We start from the raw sequence: 14,633 nt of genomic DNA, 5'->3' as shown, positions 1-14,633 counted from the left end.
GTCCTTTTGTCCGAGCTCTACGAAAGCACATTGGGAGAAGGGTTGACCCCAGAAGAATTAAATCCTTGTTTGATGGTGGAAGTCGACTTCTATGCTTTTGTCCTTTCCATATTCGCTAGATAGTAGGGCTAGTGGGTTCCGTTGTATTTGACAAAAATGCGTTTACTGTCAGCTAGACTCTCTTTACCAATTCTACTACCTGTATTCCAGAGCATTTTGCACATATACGTGTAGATATATGTTTATTTAACTTGTTCAAATTTGCGGTTCGCTTTTGGCCTATTATACTTCAATGTTCGCTAAAAATACTGCAAGCTTGCGTTATACATAATCATGACCCTGTTCTATATTCATTATTGTAACAACATCAGGAACCGCCAGTATCCCACATAATACAATAGATATCCATAATCATTCTTATTTGACCAGAAGGGAAAGCAAAGATGAGAAGAGATACTGGTTGCCCATGTAGCAGCTGATGTGGAAGATTCCCTGCACAAGTCGAATAGTTGGGTCGTGGAAAGGATTACACCGCAAAGCACTTCAGCGTGTGGAGGGCACTTTGCAATCTAATTTATTCTTCTAGGAGTAAGCCCTCCTCGGCCGTCTCTAATTTCTTTTTGTTATTTCCGCTCCGCGGGCACCAGAGGGTATTATCGCATGTAAAGGGTATCCTACGTTTGTTCGGTTTCTTAGCCGGATTATCAACAGACATTTCTTATGTAACCAAGATGACTAGTAGATTAAGTGTTCCATGAAGATACTGTTCAGAGATTGACCCTCTGCCTTATAAGTTTCCGAGATTTCCTCACCCACTCACTTGAGAAGCGGGCTGAGACTATTACAGTGACTAGGGAAGCAAGGACTATAGTAATCGAGTTACTGTGGCTTTGTCGGACAATCATTCTTATACTGAAACTGAACTATCGCCGCTAGATGGCCTTGATGCTTTAGTATGAGCTGCGATGTGACTTTGTGCGTGTTTATAAACATATAACTTCGAATGCTCGGACTATTTTGTCCTATGCACGACCTTTCAACGAGATCTATCGGCTATTGCGGAGGTCCAAGAAGAAAACTGGGCCGAGGCCATGTCGCATATGAATCATGATCGACCAGGACGTCCGAAAGCGACACCAGTCTCAGCATGTCCGCAATACCCGATACCTCCGCGGTGTCAGCTTCGCGTCTGGAATGTGAAGGCAATTTCTTATAGGGGCCATGCGCTTGTCCCAAACAATATAGTCTGATGTATTTTGACCTATGTCTCGCGCAGTCCTCTTTCGCCACCGCCTTGCTCTCTGTTTGGCTTTTACGTCACTTTTGTGTTGCTTAACCAACACACGAGACAGAGTCAGTATCTGACGGCGTATATACTCCCGGGGCGTGGCCTAGAGTATCGCCAACAGCGCCACGCAAAATGAGTCTCCCACTATGGAGCGAGAGCAGTGAGAGAGGCTCTCAGACAGATAACACTGTGGAAATCAGCGACATCGAGGCGCAGGTATACTCGAACCCCAATCCAAATTGCTGGTAACCATACCAGACTAACTGATGACCCGACCTAGAGTAATATTTCCGAGAAGAGGTCAGAGCCAAGTAGACCTTTGTCGATGGGAGAAGGGAAAGCTTTCCCTCCACTATTACCAAACGAAGATGATTATATCGTCACATTCGACGGCCCGGACGACCCGGAACATCCGTTTAACTGGAGCTTTACAGTGAAGTACGTAGATCACCTACATTAGTTGAGATTTGGGCTAACCCTATTTTTCATTTACATAGGCTCTATACCTCGGTTATGGTGTGCTTTGGCACATTTATCTCATCGTTTGCTAGCGCGGTGTTTGCCCCAGGGACCGCTGGCGTAGCCAAGGCATTTGGAGTGAGTACCGAGGTCGGGATTCTTGGTACCACTCTTTTCGTTCTCGGGTTTGCATCGGGCCCATTGATATGGGCGCCATCTTCAGAATTAATAGGACGGCGGTTACCCTTGACTGTGGGCATGTTCGGTGTTGCGGTTTTCAGCATTGCATCGGCTGTGGCGAAAGATATTCAAACTGTTATCATCTGTCGCTTTTTTGCTGGGCTATTTGGCGCCAGCCAGCTCTCGGTAGTTCCTGCCGTTCTATCGGACCTTTTCAATAATATTCATCGTGGGCCTGCTATCACGGTTTACTCGCTGGCCGTGTTTGTAGGCCCCTTTAGCGGCCCATTCATTGGGGGGTTCATCTCCTCCAGCTTCCTCGGCTGGCGATGGACACTCTATATTCCTGCTTTCATGGGCTTCGCATGTTGCAGTGTATTCGTACTTTTCTTGAAAGAAACATATGCTCCATGCATCCTCATCCCAAAGGCAGAAGCTCTCCGACAACAGACCTCCAATTGGGGGGTCCATGCTAAGCAAGAGATGGTTAAAGTCGACTTTCAAGAGTTGCTTGAAAAGTATTTTACGCGGCCATTGCGAATGCTGGTCACCGAGCCGATTATCTTGGTTGTCTCTCTCTACATGTCCTTCATCTATGGACTCGTGTACGCGCTGCTGGTAGCCTATCCTTACGTATTTGAGTCAGTCTACGGAATGAATCCCGGACTCAGCGGCCTCACCTTTTTTGGGCTTATCATTGGTCAAGTGCTAGCATGCGGATTTGTTCTGTCTCAACAGTCCATCTACGTGAAGAAGCTAATAGCAAACAAAAACGTACCTGTCCCCGAATGGCGGTTGCCGCCTGCCATTATCGGTGCTCCAATTTTCACCGTGGGAGTATTCTGGTAAGTAGCCGCCTGGAATGTTGGAAACGAGCTAGATCTAATATCCCGTTTAGGTTCAGTTGGACAGGCTTTACGTCGTCAATTCACTGGCTTGCTCCAACTGCCTCAGGAGTTCTGATCGGGTTCGGGATCCTGTGTATCTTCCTTCCCTGTTTCAACTACTTGGTCGATTCGTACCTTCCGCTGTAAGTTACAAGCCGATATGTCGTGAGGCCTCAAGATACTGACTATGTTGGTAGCGCCGCATCCACCGTTGCTGCGAATATTATTCTCCGATCTAGCGTCGCCGCCGGGTTTCCCTTGTTTGCCAAGCAGATGTTTAAGAATCTCGGGGTACAGTGGGCAGGTACCCTGATAGGATGTTTGGCGGCCATTATGATTCCGATCCCTGTGGTGTTCAAGAAGTATGGGCCGCGACTGAGGGGAAAGTCGAAACTGATGCCCTAACGGTGTATGTACATATGTTTTCCATCGGAATAGAGATTCTCATAGACATCACATGCCATAAATGATCACGTGGTAGGGTTATAAGAGGCTCACATAAGAAGAATAAGAATAGCCGCTCCCGCCCGCCGGTTCTGCCGCCTTCCGTCTCCCCGCCATCGCTTTTTAACCCTGGCTGCGTATCGCTTGACTACTCCCTCTCAATGTACACGGCCATGGCTAGTAATCCTGGTCCTTCAAAGCGTAAGAGATCGCGCTTTGCCTGTGAGCCCTGTCGTGAACGGAAAAGGAAATGCAATGGAGAGTCTCCATGTTCAACCTGCAGCAGTTGGGGCTATGATTGTTACTACCAAAATGAGCGTCGCATGAAACCGAAACCCACTGGAATGATGGTGGATTTGCCTGCCATTCCTGGGCCGAGTCCTGAGCATGCGGGCTCGTACACCGAGTCACTGGAAGCGAACTCGGGAGCAGCATTTGTCAGAAAGATTGGTCTCAAGATGGACCCGGCAAACGCGCCCAAATTGAATCTCTTCGGCTGGAATGTGGGTAGACGCAATCCCCCGTCCGGTCTGGCTACTGGCACAGTCTTGGCTGTACCGCTCGTCGATATTCTCTCGCTGAACCATATGAAGAACCTGGCCAATGTCTACTTTACCAAGGTAGATCCATGCTATGGCTTCATCGATTCTGCGATGTTCTTTCGCCGCTTGGAGGCGCGGTGGCAGTCATCTGCAGAGGGCGATTCGTATGACGGCGTGCTGGCGGGCGTTGCTGCTCTTGGGGCGCTCTTCTCCGAGACTACTATCAACATTACCGAAGCCCACCTGGTGGAACTTACACGCTCTATAACAGACACACACATTGGTTCTGCAGCCCCATCAGTAGAAGTGGTGACCGCATGGGCACTCCGAGTGATTTATATGCGCATGACCGCCCCACCATACCCGACATGGATTGCAAGCTCCACCTTGATGCATCTTATTGAAGCCTCTAAGCTCCACCAGACCTCCTCCTGCGAACCCTATGATCTCGACATTCGGCAACGACTAATTGGAGTAGCCCAACATCAAAATCTTTGGATCTCCTACGACCTGGGCCTGTCAAGGGTCTCGTTCCCCCATGAGGCTGTAGCGTTGCCGTCGCCTAGACCAGGCGATTTCACGGTAGAGCTTCTCGGTCTCCTACCCCTTTCCACCAGCCTGGGCCCTGAGAATCGACGACAGGACGAAGAGATAGAAGAGTTCTTGCTGCAGACGTTAAGCCGTAACCACACGCAGCCACCATCTATCCTCGCTCAATGTAATCTTGTCCTCTGTCTTCTCCGGCGCTTACATATGAGAAACCTCATGACCTCGCCGGCTACGATGGAGCGAGTTGTGGAACAACTGAAGCGAAGCCTCGGTGCCGCGCGTCGGATGGCCTCGGATTGTTCACCGTGGCAACATGTCGCCAATGTCCCATTTCAGATGATTAGTATCCTCCTTGAAATGGACACGAGTGCATCATTAGAGCTTCTGCCAGAAGCGATGGAGACACTGAAACTGGTTTCTGCAACCTACAATACCGAGACTATGAGGGAGGCGTACGGCACCGCGCGCCTACTCATTCTTCTCTACCAGCGCCGCCGGCGTTCAGACACCAGGTTGCTCAGCGGGCTATTAGAAGATCATCACGAGCCGTCCACCACTGAGTCACCGGTTCAACCAATGATTCCCACATCCGATGAAGTATCATGGCTGGAAGGGTTAGTCGCAGATGTACCGAGTTTGCACGGCCTTGACTTCGGTCAGTTTTTACAACTGTCGCCGAACACCCCGGGAATGTGGGGTCGATAGAACTACTATACTATCTCCCTTACCCCTTGACGTGCTTTTGGTTTTGCACGAACCCCATAGCCGGTCTCGTTACCCGAGAGTATCATTATCCTAATACAAATGTGCCACATACTGGGTGCATAACAAAAGTGGACTTGGCTAATTAAACGGCTCTGCAACCCGAAAGACGTTATGCTATCTCCGGGAGTTATCACAAGAACGAAGCCACGAAGCGAGAGAGCCCAAGCACGGGAACGCCCTCCCTCATCGTTCCATCCCATTTGGTATGTGAACCGCTCTATCCTCAGTCCAGATACAGCACGAGCTATTGTGTCAATCGCCAACACATATATTGTTGATCATCATGTGCGATCGACCTTTCATTCCAGTTTCACTCACATTGATACCCGGAAAAGCGAATCAACACGCCTGTACAGACAGTGCTACTGCAAAAGAAGCCTATGCAAATACCCTAAACCTCTCTAGTTTCATATCATTGACTCAGTGAGCTACCTGAAACTAAATCCTGTACCGTAATCAGAGTAATTCATGTACCAGTACCAGCCTTGAATATATGACTTCAAACGATAATAGTTAAATTAAGATCCATTATCAAAGTGACAAACTCGCGGGGATCGAGATTCGGTATTCAATTTCCCGATCGGCTTTTTCTGTCTTGAAGTATTCTTGATCCACGTTGCATAGCATTCAATTCCTAGCATAACCCAGCGATCAAATTGGATTAGTTAGGGTTAATGTCCAGAGAATCGAAATGCCGAGCAGGTTTACGGAGGGGCTGAAGAGAAGTGGATCCTTATATCCGACCCTTAATTCCACGCATAAATTTACGATGAACCGGACGATTCCCACTTTTCTCCATTTGATACTGCTCATTGGAACTTGAATTCAAACCCCATGCCAAGCACAAGGTTAATTTCGACGCTAACCCAAAGTTCGGTCCATTCTTTGCGGCACGTCCGATATACAGGTTAGCTCATTTTCTTTTCCGACGCTTCTCCACGATCAAATCGAGATCCAAACATGTATCGATGATGGTATGAAACACCCGTCTGACGACCTGTTGTTTTTCATCTTGGGTATTGGTGTCAACATGATCCAGTATCCAACAATTCTCGACATGCTTCTGGCGCTCCCTGGGGGTGGGAGCCTGCAGAAACGATCAATGCTTCTAAGATCGCCTTGAAAGCTGCAGGGGCCGCCGCAAAATCTGCAGATGGAGCTGAGTCCATTGCCAAGGCAGTGGAGGCTTCAGAATGAGCGGCCAAATTCGCCGACGCAGCCAAAGGCACAAAATATGAATCGGAGGATGCCGAACACGCAGCCAAGGCTCGGAAGGCCGCCGGTGATACACACTGTCAGGGGGGAGAACAGGCTCAATCGCCCAAAACCAACGACCACCCTGTGGAAGAGGAATCCATAATCAACAACGATGCCACGACCGTCGAAGTTCCCCATGTTCCTAATGAAGGTGCAAAAATTGTGGAAGATGCCGGGCTCAAAGCGGCCAACCAAGACGGGCTTGATGAAGCGCTCGAGAGCACACGGAGTGAAAATGATGCAGCCTCACAAGCATGCAAGCGTGCACCGGGGCTAAATTGTTTCAAAAATGGGGGTAAACCTCAATACAGGATGCTTGATGATGTTCCGGCGCTTGAAGACCTCGTGACGAATATACTGGAATATGGCCAAATCTGGAAAGGCGATGGCTTATTCGATAGTGGTCTTGATGGTGAGAATGGAGTTATACTCTCAGCTCGACACTATAAAAAGTATATTCAGAAAAGTACCCAACGCGAGGGTTTTGCGATTGATCGTGTTACGGATAAAAGATCGTCAAGGGCCCAAATAGGCAAATTCAAGACACTATCAATGATCGATCGGTTTGGACGTCGATTGTCTCAGGCATTTGCTGAGACTGCCCAGGGCGAAGTATACTTTTTCACCCGATCAGGGTTGGATAGAACTGCTTTTCCAGGTACTACGGTATGGAGAGGTTGGGAATACCCTGCTCTTACTCGAAATCCCCGAGTCACCAAGATCATCCAAGTGGACCCCTTCAAGGAGGGAGATCTGGGCCATACAATTTGGACTCCCGATCAGGGCCCATCTCGGAACCCCCCGAAGTCGGGGAATGTGGCGTGGAATAAGGTCTGGGGTTTGCGTTATTACGCACCACTTGTCAGCAATTGTGTTTGTCTTCCCTGCACAGGACTCATGGGGAAAGGACAGTTTTTTGAACTACAACGCTTTGGATCGGGTTGGTAGATCATACTCTGCGTTGAGTTTGCATTTACTGTGGATAGATTTGTCAGATATTTTTTCTATGATGAGTGCTTCAAACCCGCCCAGCCAAACCGCTCATTGCTGCCATTGAAACAGACAAAGCGAAGGCACTGCATCCTGGGCTTTATATAATGATGATATAGACATTATTGACAAGATAAGACCGAAAAACACGCAAAAACTAAAACAAAAACATACAACAGGAGGGATTCGCTGGTGGTCACCCACCCAACTACTAACCTCCCGGCGTGTGGCTTAAGTACGGCTGAGCGGACGGGAAGCCCTGTTCTCCACACCCTATGGTCGTATGTACTGATTGTCTATTTATCAAGACTTATATAGGTTGCCAAACCATATCACGGGTATATATGTAGACCATGCTTGACTATAGCGGCGTTCTCGCATTCTGAAGCTGATCGTTTATTCAAAATAGGTTGATTTGTTTCCAACTACTACTATATGCTCACTTTTGGTTGTTCATAGTCAAACACGAGCCTCAGACACAAGTATCGTCCTCCAGCATTGGCAACAACTATCCGGCGTGTGAAGTGGCGTTTGTTGTCGATCAATTCAAAACCCCAAATCTGAAGCCAATTGCAAGTCAGTTCAACTGTCAGCAATATAGATTTCACCAGCTGTCGCTGGAGAATGAATAATGGGTCATCAAGATAACCAACCTGCTCAGCTGTCCAGCCAGAAGAGACACTGCGTTCAAAAGTATGTACCCAAGCACCCTCGGAACCTTCATATATGAATCCTGTTCCGTCGGGAGAATCGAGGTGATTCTCACCCCGTAGGAACGTCTTGACTTCTTGTGCGTTATCTACCTCGGTCTGCAATTCAAAATCTGGTCGGATGTGACCACCACTATCTGGAGAACCATGGACAAACTCGCTCTGACCTTGAACTTCACCAAAGATGTAGTCCTTGTGCTCTTTGATTTCCCAACTCAATGTCCGCTTCTCAGTCGTACCACCCAGCTTCCCGCCCGCGGTTTGGTTGAAGTCAATGTTTGTTACCGGCTCACCGGTCTCAGGCTGAGGTGTCTGGTACGTCGTGATGTTGATGTAAAGTGTTACGGCCGCCATTGCCTTGCGAAGTAGCCAGGGGACCCCTTGCTAAATGCGACCGTAGAACCATTAGCTATTCCCTTCGTCCCGCCTGCCAGAAAATGGATGTAGACATCAAAAAGGGCATTTACCAGCTTCAGAATAGGGTCTATCTCGCCCGACAAACCTTTGTTCTGTATGATGTAGGTATACGTCGTCTCGATAAACATGGCACAAACTGGGATCTGTAGGGCAAGAATAAATCACGTGTGGTGCACTCTTACCATAACCCAATTGCCGTTGAGGTTACCAATTGTTATATCTTCCGGTGTAGCCATTGCGTAGTTAGAATTGGCCAAATAAGTTATTAACTCACGCCGGTTATCAGAGGGGAAAAAAAGAAGCAAGTGAGAAGGCTTTTAGCAACAGCTAATGCTCGATGAAAGGAGTACATTAGTTTAGTATGATGCAGATAATCATTAGTAGATATTCTAAAAATGGTATTTGTTTGCCTCATGTGTATCCTAGGTAACCTAACATGATTCACCCCGATTGAGTATCACCGCTTTTCTCGTATCAACCTGGTGCTGCATGGTTTGGACAAAACACCTAGGTTTGGGACTCTCTATTATAGAGATGTACCACTGTAAAGGAGATGAAGATGTGACCAGTTACCTATCGTTGCCCTGCACCCCACGCAAACCGTATGTGACCAAGCTACCCGCGCTGAACATGTGAGGCTAGGCTTTGCTTTGACTGGCAATATTGGAAACGATTGAAAATACTTTAGCTTGACTTTTGTGGACTGTGGCTCTCCGCAAGGGATATCCCTTCTATGCAAGGGGTGTGGATCATGCATCGATCCACCGAACAATGGACGTCAGAATACGGGAAGTTTTCTTTTACCCGTCACACTGGGCCTTACAATATGAAAGGGAAGCTGTAACGTAGCGCCCACCTCCAAACCAAAGCCTAAAACTGTAGTTAGGTAGGATGTATTTTACTATTTATTATTACCCCATGACTGCAATACAGTTTGACGGTTATCACTGACTCCTTACTCGGTTAATCTGCAGCGGTCCTCCATGCATATGCTAGTGTTGGCCCCTGCCCATTAAGCAAAGAGGTCCGCATGCCCGCTCAGTGTGAAGACTTTGCATTGATTCCTTCTTTCTGCATGCAGTAACTTCTGTATCTTTCAGTGCACAGAAAAGAGGTGGACAAACCCCTTGCTTCCCTGGACAGCAATGTGGCGTAGCATAGATCTTCCATCCAGTATCCGCTGGAGCACATTGACTAACTGTGACGAAAAGATTTCAGACCTGCATTGTGATCCTTGACGGAAGTGATATCCGAGCGTTGTCATTCTGACACCAATTGTGCTTCGGAGACCTAATATCGCAAAGATGCCTTCAGACAAAGTTCATTAGCCCCTATACCGCCCTTAACCATTTCTTTACCCAAAAAACCTACCTATCCAATTGTAGGAGCCATATGAGTATAGATACTGTTGTATACAATTCAACAACACCGGACGTGGTCTCCTCGCTCTCTTACTTATCTGCTTGATCAACCGAATCTACTACCTCGTTTGTTTGTTATAACTAAGATTAACTTAGGCTTTACCACTCGGATATTCCACCATCATGAAGGCCTTTTCCATCGTTGTTCTTCTCATGGGGTTGGGCATCGGAATGGCTGCACCCCCTTCCCCCCCTCAGGGTGAAAGCGACAACGTAGCAAGTAATCCCTCAAAGCGTTTACATACTTGGCTTTGTTCAGCTGTCAGTCCTAACTGTGTAATAGAAGGTATGTGGCTAGCCCTGCCGAAATACACTGCTAGCTGGATGCAGCGCTGACATGCCTTTAACGAAAGCTTCTAAGTGGGCGTTGTATACATTTTCTCGTTGATCGCAAATTTCTAACACTCACTAAAACTAACAGGCTGTAAGTCTCCAAAATCTCTATGAGCTAAATGCGGTCACATCATGATCTTAACATTTTCTTAGGGAGTAAGTAGCCCACCATCCCCGGGACGAATCGCAAAATTGCTTGAGCTGACCTTGATTGACAAAATAGTTTGTGAGTACCATGTAGCCCTGCAGTCAGAAGCATTGAGGCTGATACCAGATGATTGGTCAATACCAAAAGGATGTAAGTCATGTCTCCCTGCATGATTGAGAAAGAGATCATGGCTGACAAACTTTCACACGCATAGTTGGTGAGCACCCTTTGAAGAATAAAGGCTCGCTAAAATTAAGGTTAACCTGCTCGGTATTACAGGGTGTAAGCACCTCTCCTATGTGTTCCACAATACTTTAAAACTAACATTACTGTACAGCTTGTAGGTGCCATTAATATACTAGAGACGGGTTAATCCCTATCAACAGGGCTAATATGCCATTTCTTTTACATAGGATGTGAGTACCCTGTTTCTTTCAGTTTAAAACGAAGAGATCTCTAACGACAATGCATGATATAGGTCGTGAGTCATATGTGCTATGAGGATGATTTACAGCTAAATAAAGAACCATTATTGACCACCAGAGCGTATAGATTGCGAGTGATGTTCTATCTACATTACAATAGTACAGAGCTAATCCTGCCTTAGGGAGTAAGTAGAATTGCGACATGAGAAATTCATGGAAGAATGATAGATGATAGCATAGCTGATACATGACACTGGGTTGGATAGCTTGTAAGTGGCTAGGTGAGATAGAATGTGATATGAGACTGACACAATCGTTGGAACAAGGCGTAAGTTTTAACTCTCCACAAACGACATATCGTGGCTAATAGCAGCTTTACTTTAATTGTCTAGATTGTAAGTGCCATCGCAAGACATACATATATCAGCATCGGTACTGACAGCTTGGATTAGGAGGCAAGTACAATGTAGGGAGTAACTGGGTCTCATTTCACAGGTATGCTGGCATTGCGATTCCTCATCTACTCGAAGGAGGTGCCGTTGGTGTCCGCCGCTCGGAGATAATATCTAATTCCATTGGTAGAGCTCCTTGTAACCTCCTACGTACGTACTATTCAGCCTGCTGTTCAAGCAACCCCAGCTATATCCAGTGCCCCATCTGTCTACTTCGGATTTCCCGAGGCCCGAATCCTTCGATTTCCCCCGGGACCTCATCCGCCTCTCATCACACCAGCATCGCAAGTGGGATTTTCCTGGAACCACCCTTTCGATATACCTTCCACCGTGTACAGTTTCAGTCTTGATGCTAGAGTCCCCTTATTTACGGCGTGCTTCTATATTGTTTTTGTCTGTGTTCTCAACTATCTCAATAGGAGAAGGCATTATCGTCCTTGGCCTATAACTCGCACAGCATCATTTACCTACATTGCTTTTGCGCATAATATTTTGCTTGGTCTCTTCTCCGCTTGGGCTTTCTTGGGTGTATGTCGGACAGTCATATCCTCTCTCCCACCTCGGTCAAGTGCACCTTATCACATCACGGATGTCTTCTGCAGATTCGACCGCGGACAAGGGCGACTGCTATCTGATTACAGTCCGGCAAGTAATACCTCAGTGCCGCTAGCTACTCTCGACAATGACTTCTCAGGGACCTACCAGGCCGAATCCCTGTGGGAGAGAGGTATGAACTACTACACATGGATGTTTTATATGTCGATGTACTACGAGATCATGAACACTATACTCCTGCTAGTGAAGGGGAAGAAGGTCTCTTTCCTGCAGACATATCACCATGCTGGTGTGATCATATGTACATGGGTGGTGGTATCTACCGGACTCCACAAGCGGTTGTGGGCGTCTCCTTCAACACAGGAATTCACACGTTGATGATAAGAATTGACTCCCGGACATCGTCTAAAAACGGAATAATTTATAAATCGGCGCAGTATCTCTATTACACGTTGACTACACTCACGATAAAAGTACCTGTATTTATGAAGCGTACCCTGACGCGACTACAAATCGCCCAGTTCGTCTTGGGCGGGCTGGCCTCATGGTTGTACGTGTTCATCTCGTATAACAACCCCATAAACGTACCCTTAGTTGCGACCGAAGACAAATCGAACATCCAGACGTATGTTGGGCTTGAGGTAGGGTCAAATGTGGCCCCATGCATGAATAATAGTGGCCAGGTTTTTGCGCTGGTGTTGGGGACGTTGTACCTCGTCCCTTTGATTCAACCTTTTCTTAAATTCTTTGGCCGCATTTACAAGTTGGAAGCAAAGCAAAAGGCGCTGTAGAGGTGCTGGAAGGAATTTTAATACCCTGGCTCGTGAGACAAGTTCTCTTATTTCTTAAGCAGATGTGCATACAGTCCATGCTCCATTTAGTTAGACTTATTCAGTTTGAACAGTTAGAATTTCTTCAATTATTGCTAGCAGCTTTTCGCTCACATTCTAATTACGCCTACAAAGAGTAATACCAAGGAACATACTAAGTATTCAAAAAAGATGGTTTGGCTCTTGGGACAACATGATACTAGGGCTCATAGTGTACCAGAACTCTCTCTGCTCATCGACACAAATACACCAGTAGCCACGCTGGAAAAATAGTCCTCTTTGCAAACAATCTGATGAGGAATCTAATATGCTCCCGTCTTGATATCAGCTCGTATGACTTCCCCGCAGTGTTCCTGAACAATATCATATCACCTCGTTCATCAGGAGAAAGCATCTTCCAAAGGTTATTTGTCTTCTCCTCTGTGAAGAGAAAGGCAGTGCCCAGAATAACATAGAGTCGCAGCACAGGGTGTAAGTCCGGCGAATGCCAATCAACAGTCGATGACCAGATTATCCGCGGCTCACATGGTAGTCTTCTTAGCTTCATCGCGGCGCCCCAGAAGTCCATGAAACTAAGGCGGCCACGTTCGCCTCCCACAGCATGGACGCAACCGGTGGTATTAAAAGCTACATGGGCTACCATTCGATCAACAACAACGTCCACTGGGACCTCGTCAATGGTAGCCTCGATTTCTGGTTTGGAACACCGCGTAGGCACCACGACACTAAACACAGAGGATGCAATCATCGCAGTTGCGAGAGCCGTTGATGGTGTTGACAAGGGAACACTGTATCCCGGGTATGGATATTTCTCTGCTGGTCCGATCACAGAAGGGCGGAGTATTAACACCTTCGATGCCCATCCCTTTTCGATGAAGAGGTTTAGGACCAATCGCTCTGCGAGGTGCTTCCCATACGCATACGGCCAGGGAAAATCGTGGAGTTCAAATTCAGTCGAGGAGCCAGTCTTCGTGATTTGGTCACGGGCATCCTGGGCACTAAGAAGGCTGTCATCCAACAGCTTTCCCTCGCCCAGGAGTGGGTAGATCTCTTCATTTATCTCTGTCTGGGGCTTGCTCGAAAGCTTGTAAAGATGTGTGTTGGCGAAGGCTGTGGAAACATAGACGAATCGATCCAGGCAGGTAAAACCTAGGGCTAACTGAGCTAAGGATTCGCTTGGCTGGACAATATGATCAAACACCCGCTCAAGCGAATAGGTCAAGTTGATTGTGGAAGCCGCATGGATAATGATGTTGACCTCTTTCTGCAGCTCAGTAATCATCTGAGGCGAAAGTCCAAGGTCTGCCTGCATGATGTCTCCATCGATCACCGTTATAGACTCCAAGTTGAATAGCCACTTGAAGTCCGCCTCGGGCAGATTTCTTTGCCATTTTCTGATCAGTTGGCTTTATGACCCGATGTCGTCAGTTCAACTAAATCAAGAAAGCAATAAAATCCAGGGTTTCTCTAACCTTTCACCCCTCCTGCAAAGTATATAAATGCGCTTGGGACGAGCTTTCGAAGCTAACCGATGGGTGATAGCAGTTCCTAGGAAGCCGGAGGCTCCCGTGATGAGAATAGACTTATCGCAATAATAGTCCCACATCATTGTGATATGTCGGTTATGCTGCTCAACACGGTGTATCCGGTGTTACGTTGCTGTCCATACCATCAGCATATATGTCTAGAAGAAGATCCTGGCCAATGCATACTTACTACTCCTAGCTACGGAATTTTACAGAGTACTGATAGGGTCAATAAATGCCAGTCGCGAATGTTCCAGTTTATGACTGATGAATAACCAGTCTTCTTCAGATGAGAAGTATCAGAGCCTAAGTCTGGTAAAGTGAGAGAGGTCAGGACTCAGCTACGGGGTATAGGGGTGAAAACTCCTCCGTGGTATTCAAGGGATCATTGCAGGAGCAATAAGCTAGTAACACCCTTGCTGCGTAAGGTGGCACTTCCTAGAGCACGATACTCC

At 47.2% G+C, this 14,633-nt stretch overlaps 5 protein-coding genes across 5 annotated transcripts; 4 read left to right on the top strand and 1 right to left on the bottom strand.

Moving 5' to 3' along the window:
- Window positions 1-1,420: 1,420 nt before the first annotated feature.
- AO090038000031 (MFS transporter) lies at window positions 1,421-3,219 on the top strand (the record flags this gene model as incomplete). The annotated part of the gene is made up of 5 exons (XM_001824969.1): window positions 1,421-1,504; window positions 1,569-1,726; window positions 1,786-2,772; window positions 2,826-2,957; window positions 3,012-3,219. 5 exons carry the CDS (start codon window positions 1,421-1,423, stop codon window positions 3,217-3,219), a joined length of 1,569 nt encoding a protein of 522 aa, XP_001825021.1.
- Window positions 3,220-3,431: 212 nt separating this feature from the next.
- AO090038000032 (uncharacterized protein) lies at window positions 3,432-5,054 on the top strand (the record flags this gene model as incomplete). The annotated part of the gene is made up of 1 exon (XM_001824970.1): window positions 3,432-5,054. One exon carries the CDS (start codon window positions 3,432-3,434, stop codon window positions 5,052-5,054), a length of 1,623 nt encoding a protein of 540 aa, XP_001825022.1.
- A 1,629-nt stretch (window positions 5,055-6,683) lies between these two features.
- On the top strand, window positions 6,684-7,319 carry AO090038000033 (uncharacterized protein; the record flags this gene model as incomplete). Its single annotated transcript, XM_001824971.3, has 1 exon — window positions 6,684-7,319. One exon carries the CDS (start codon window positions 6,684-6,686, stop codon window positions 7,317-7,319), a length of 636 nt encoding a protein of 211 aa, XP_001825023.3.
- Window positions 7,320-11,312: 3,993 nt separating this feature from the next.
- On the top strand, window positions 11,313-12,200 carry AO090038000035 (uncharacterized protein; the record flags this gene model as incomplete). Its single annotated transcript, XM_023238471.1, has 2 exons — window positions 11,313-11,348; window positions 11,400-12,200. The coding sequence occupies 2 exons, from the start codon at window positions 11,313-11,315 to the stop codon at window positions 12,198-12,200; spliced, it is 837 nt and encodes a 278-aa protein (XP_023092969.1).
- A 658-nt stretch (window positions 12,201-12,858) lies between these two features.
- Window positions 12,859-13,964, bottom strand: AO090038000036 (uncharacterized protein; the record flags this gene model as incomplete). Its single annotated transcript, XM_023238470.1, has 2 exons — window positions 12,859-12,913; window positions 12,940-13,964. The coding sequence occupies 2 exons, from the start codon at window positions 13,962-13,964 to the stop codon at window positions 12,859-12,861; spliced, it is 1,080 nt and encodes a 359-aa protein (XP_023092970.1).
- Window positions 13,965-14,633: the final 669 nt, after the last annotated feature.

Source organism: Aspergillus oryzae, chromosome 6, assembly GCF_000184455.2.
Source record: "Aspergillus oryzae RIB40 DNA, chromosome 6".
In the NCBI taxonomy this organism is placed as follows: Eukaryota; Fungi; Ascomycota; class Eurotiomycetes; order Eurotiales; family Aspergillaceae; genus Aspergillus; species Aspergillus oryzae.
This window is presented reverse-complemented; position numbering and strand designations above follow the sequence as displayed.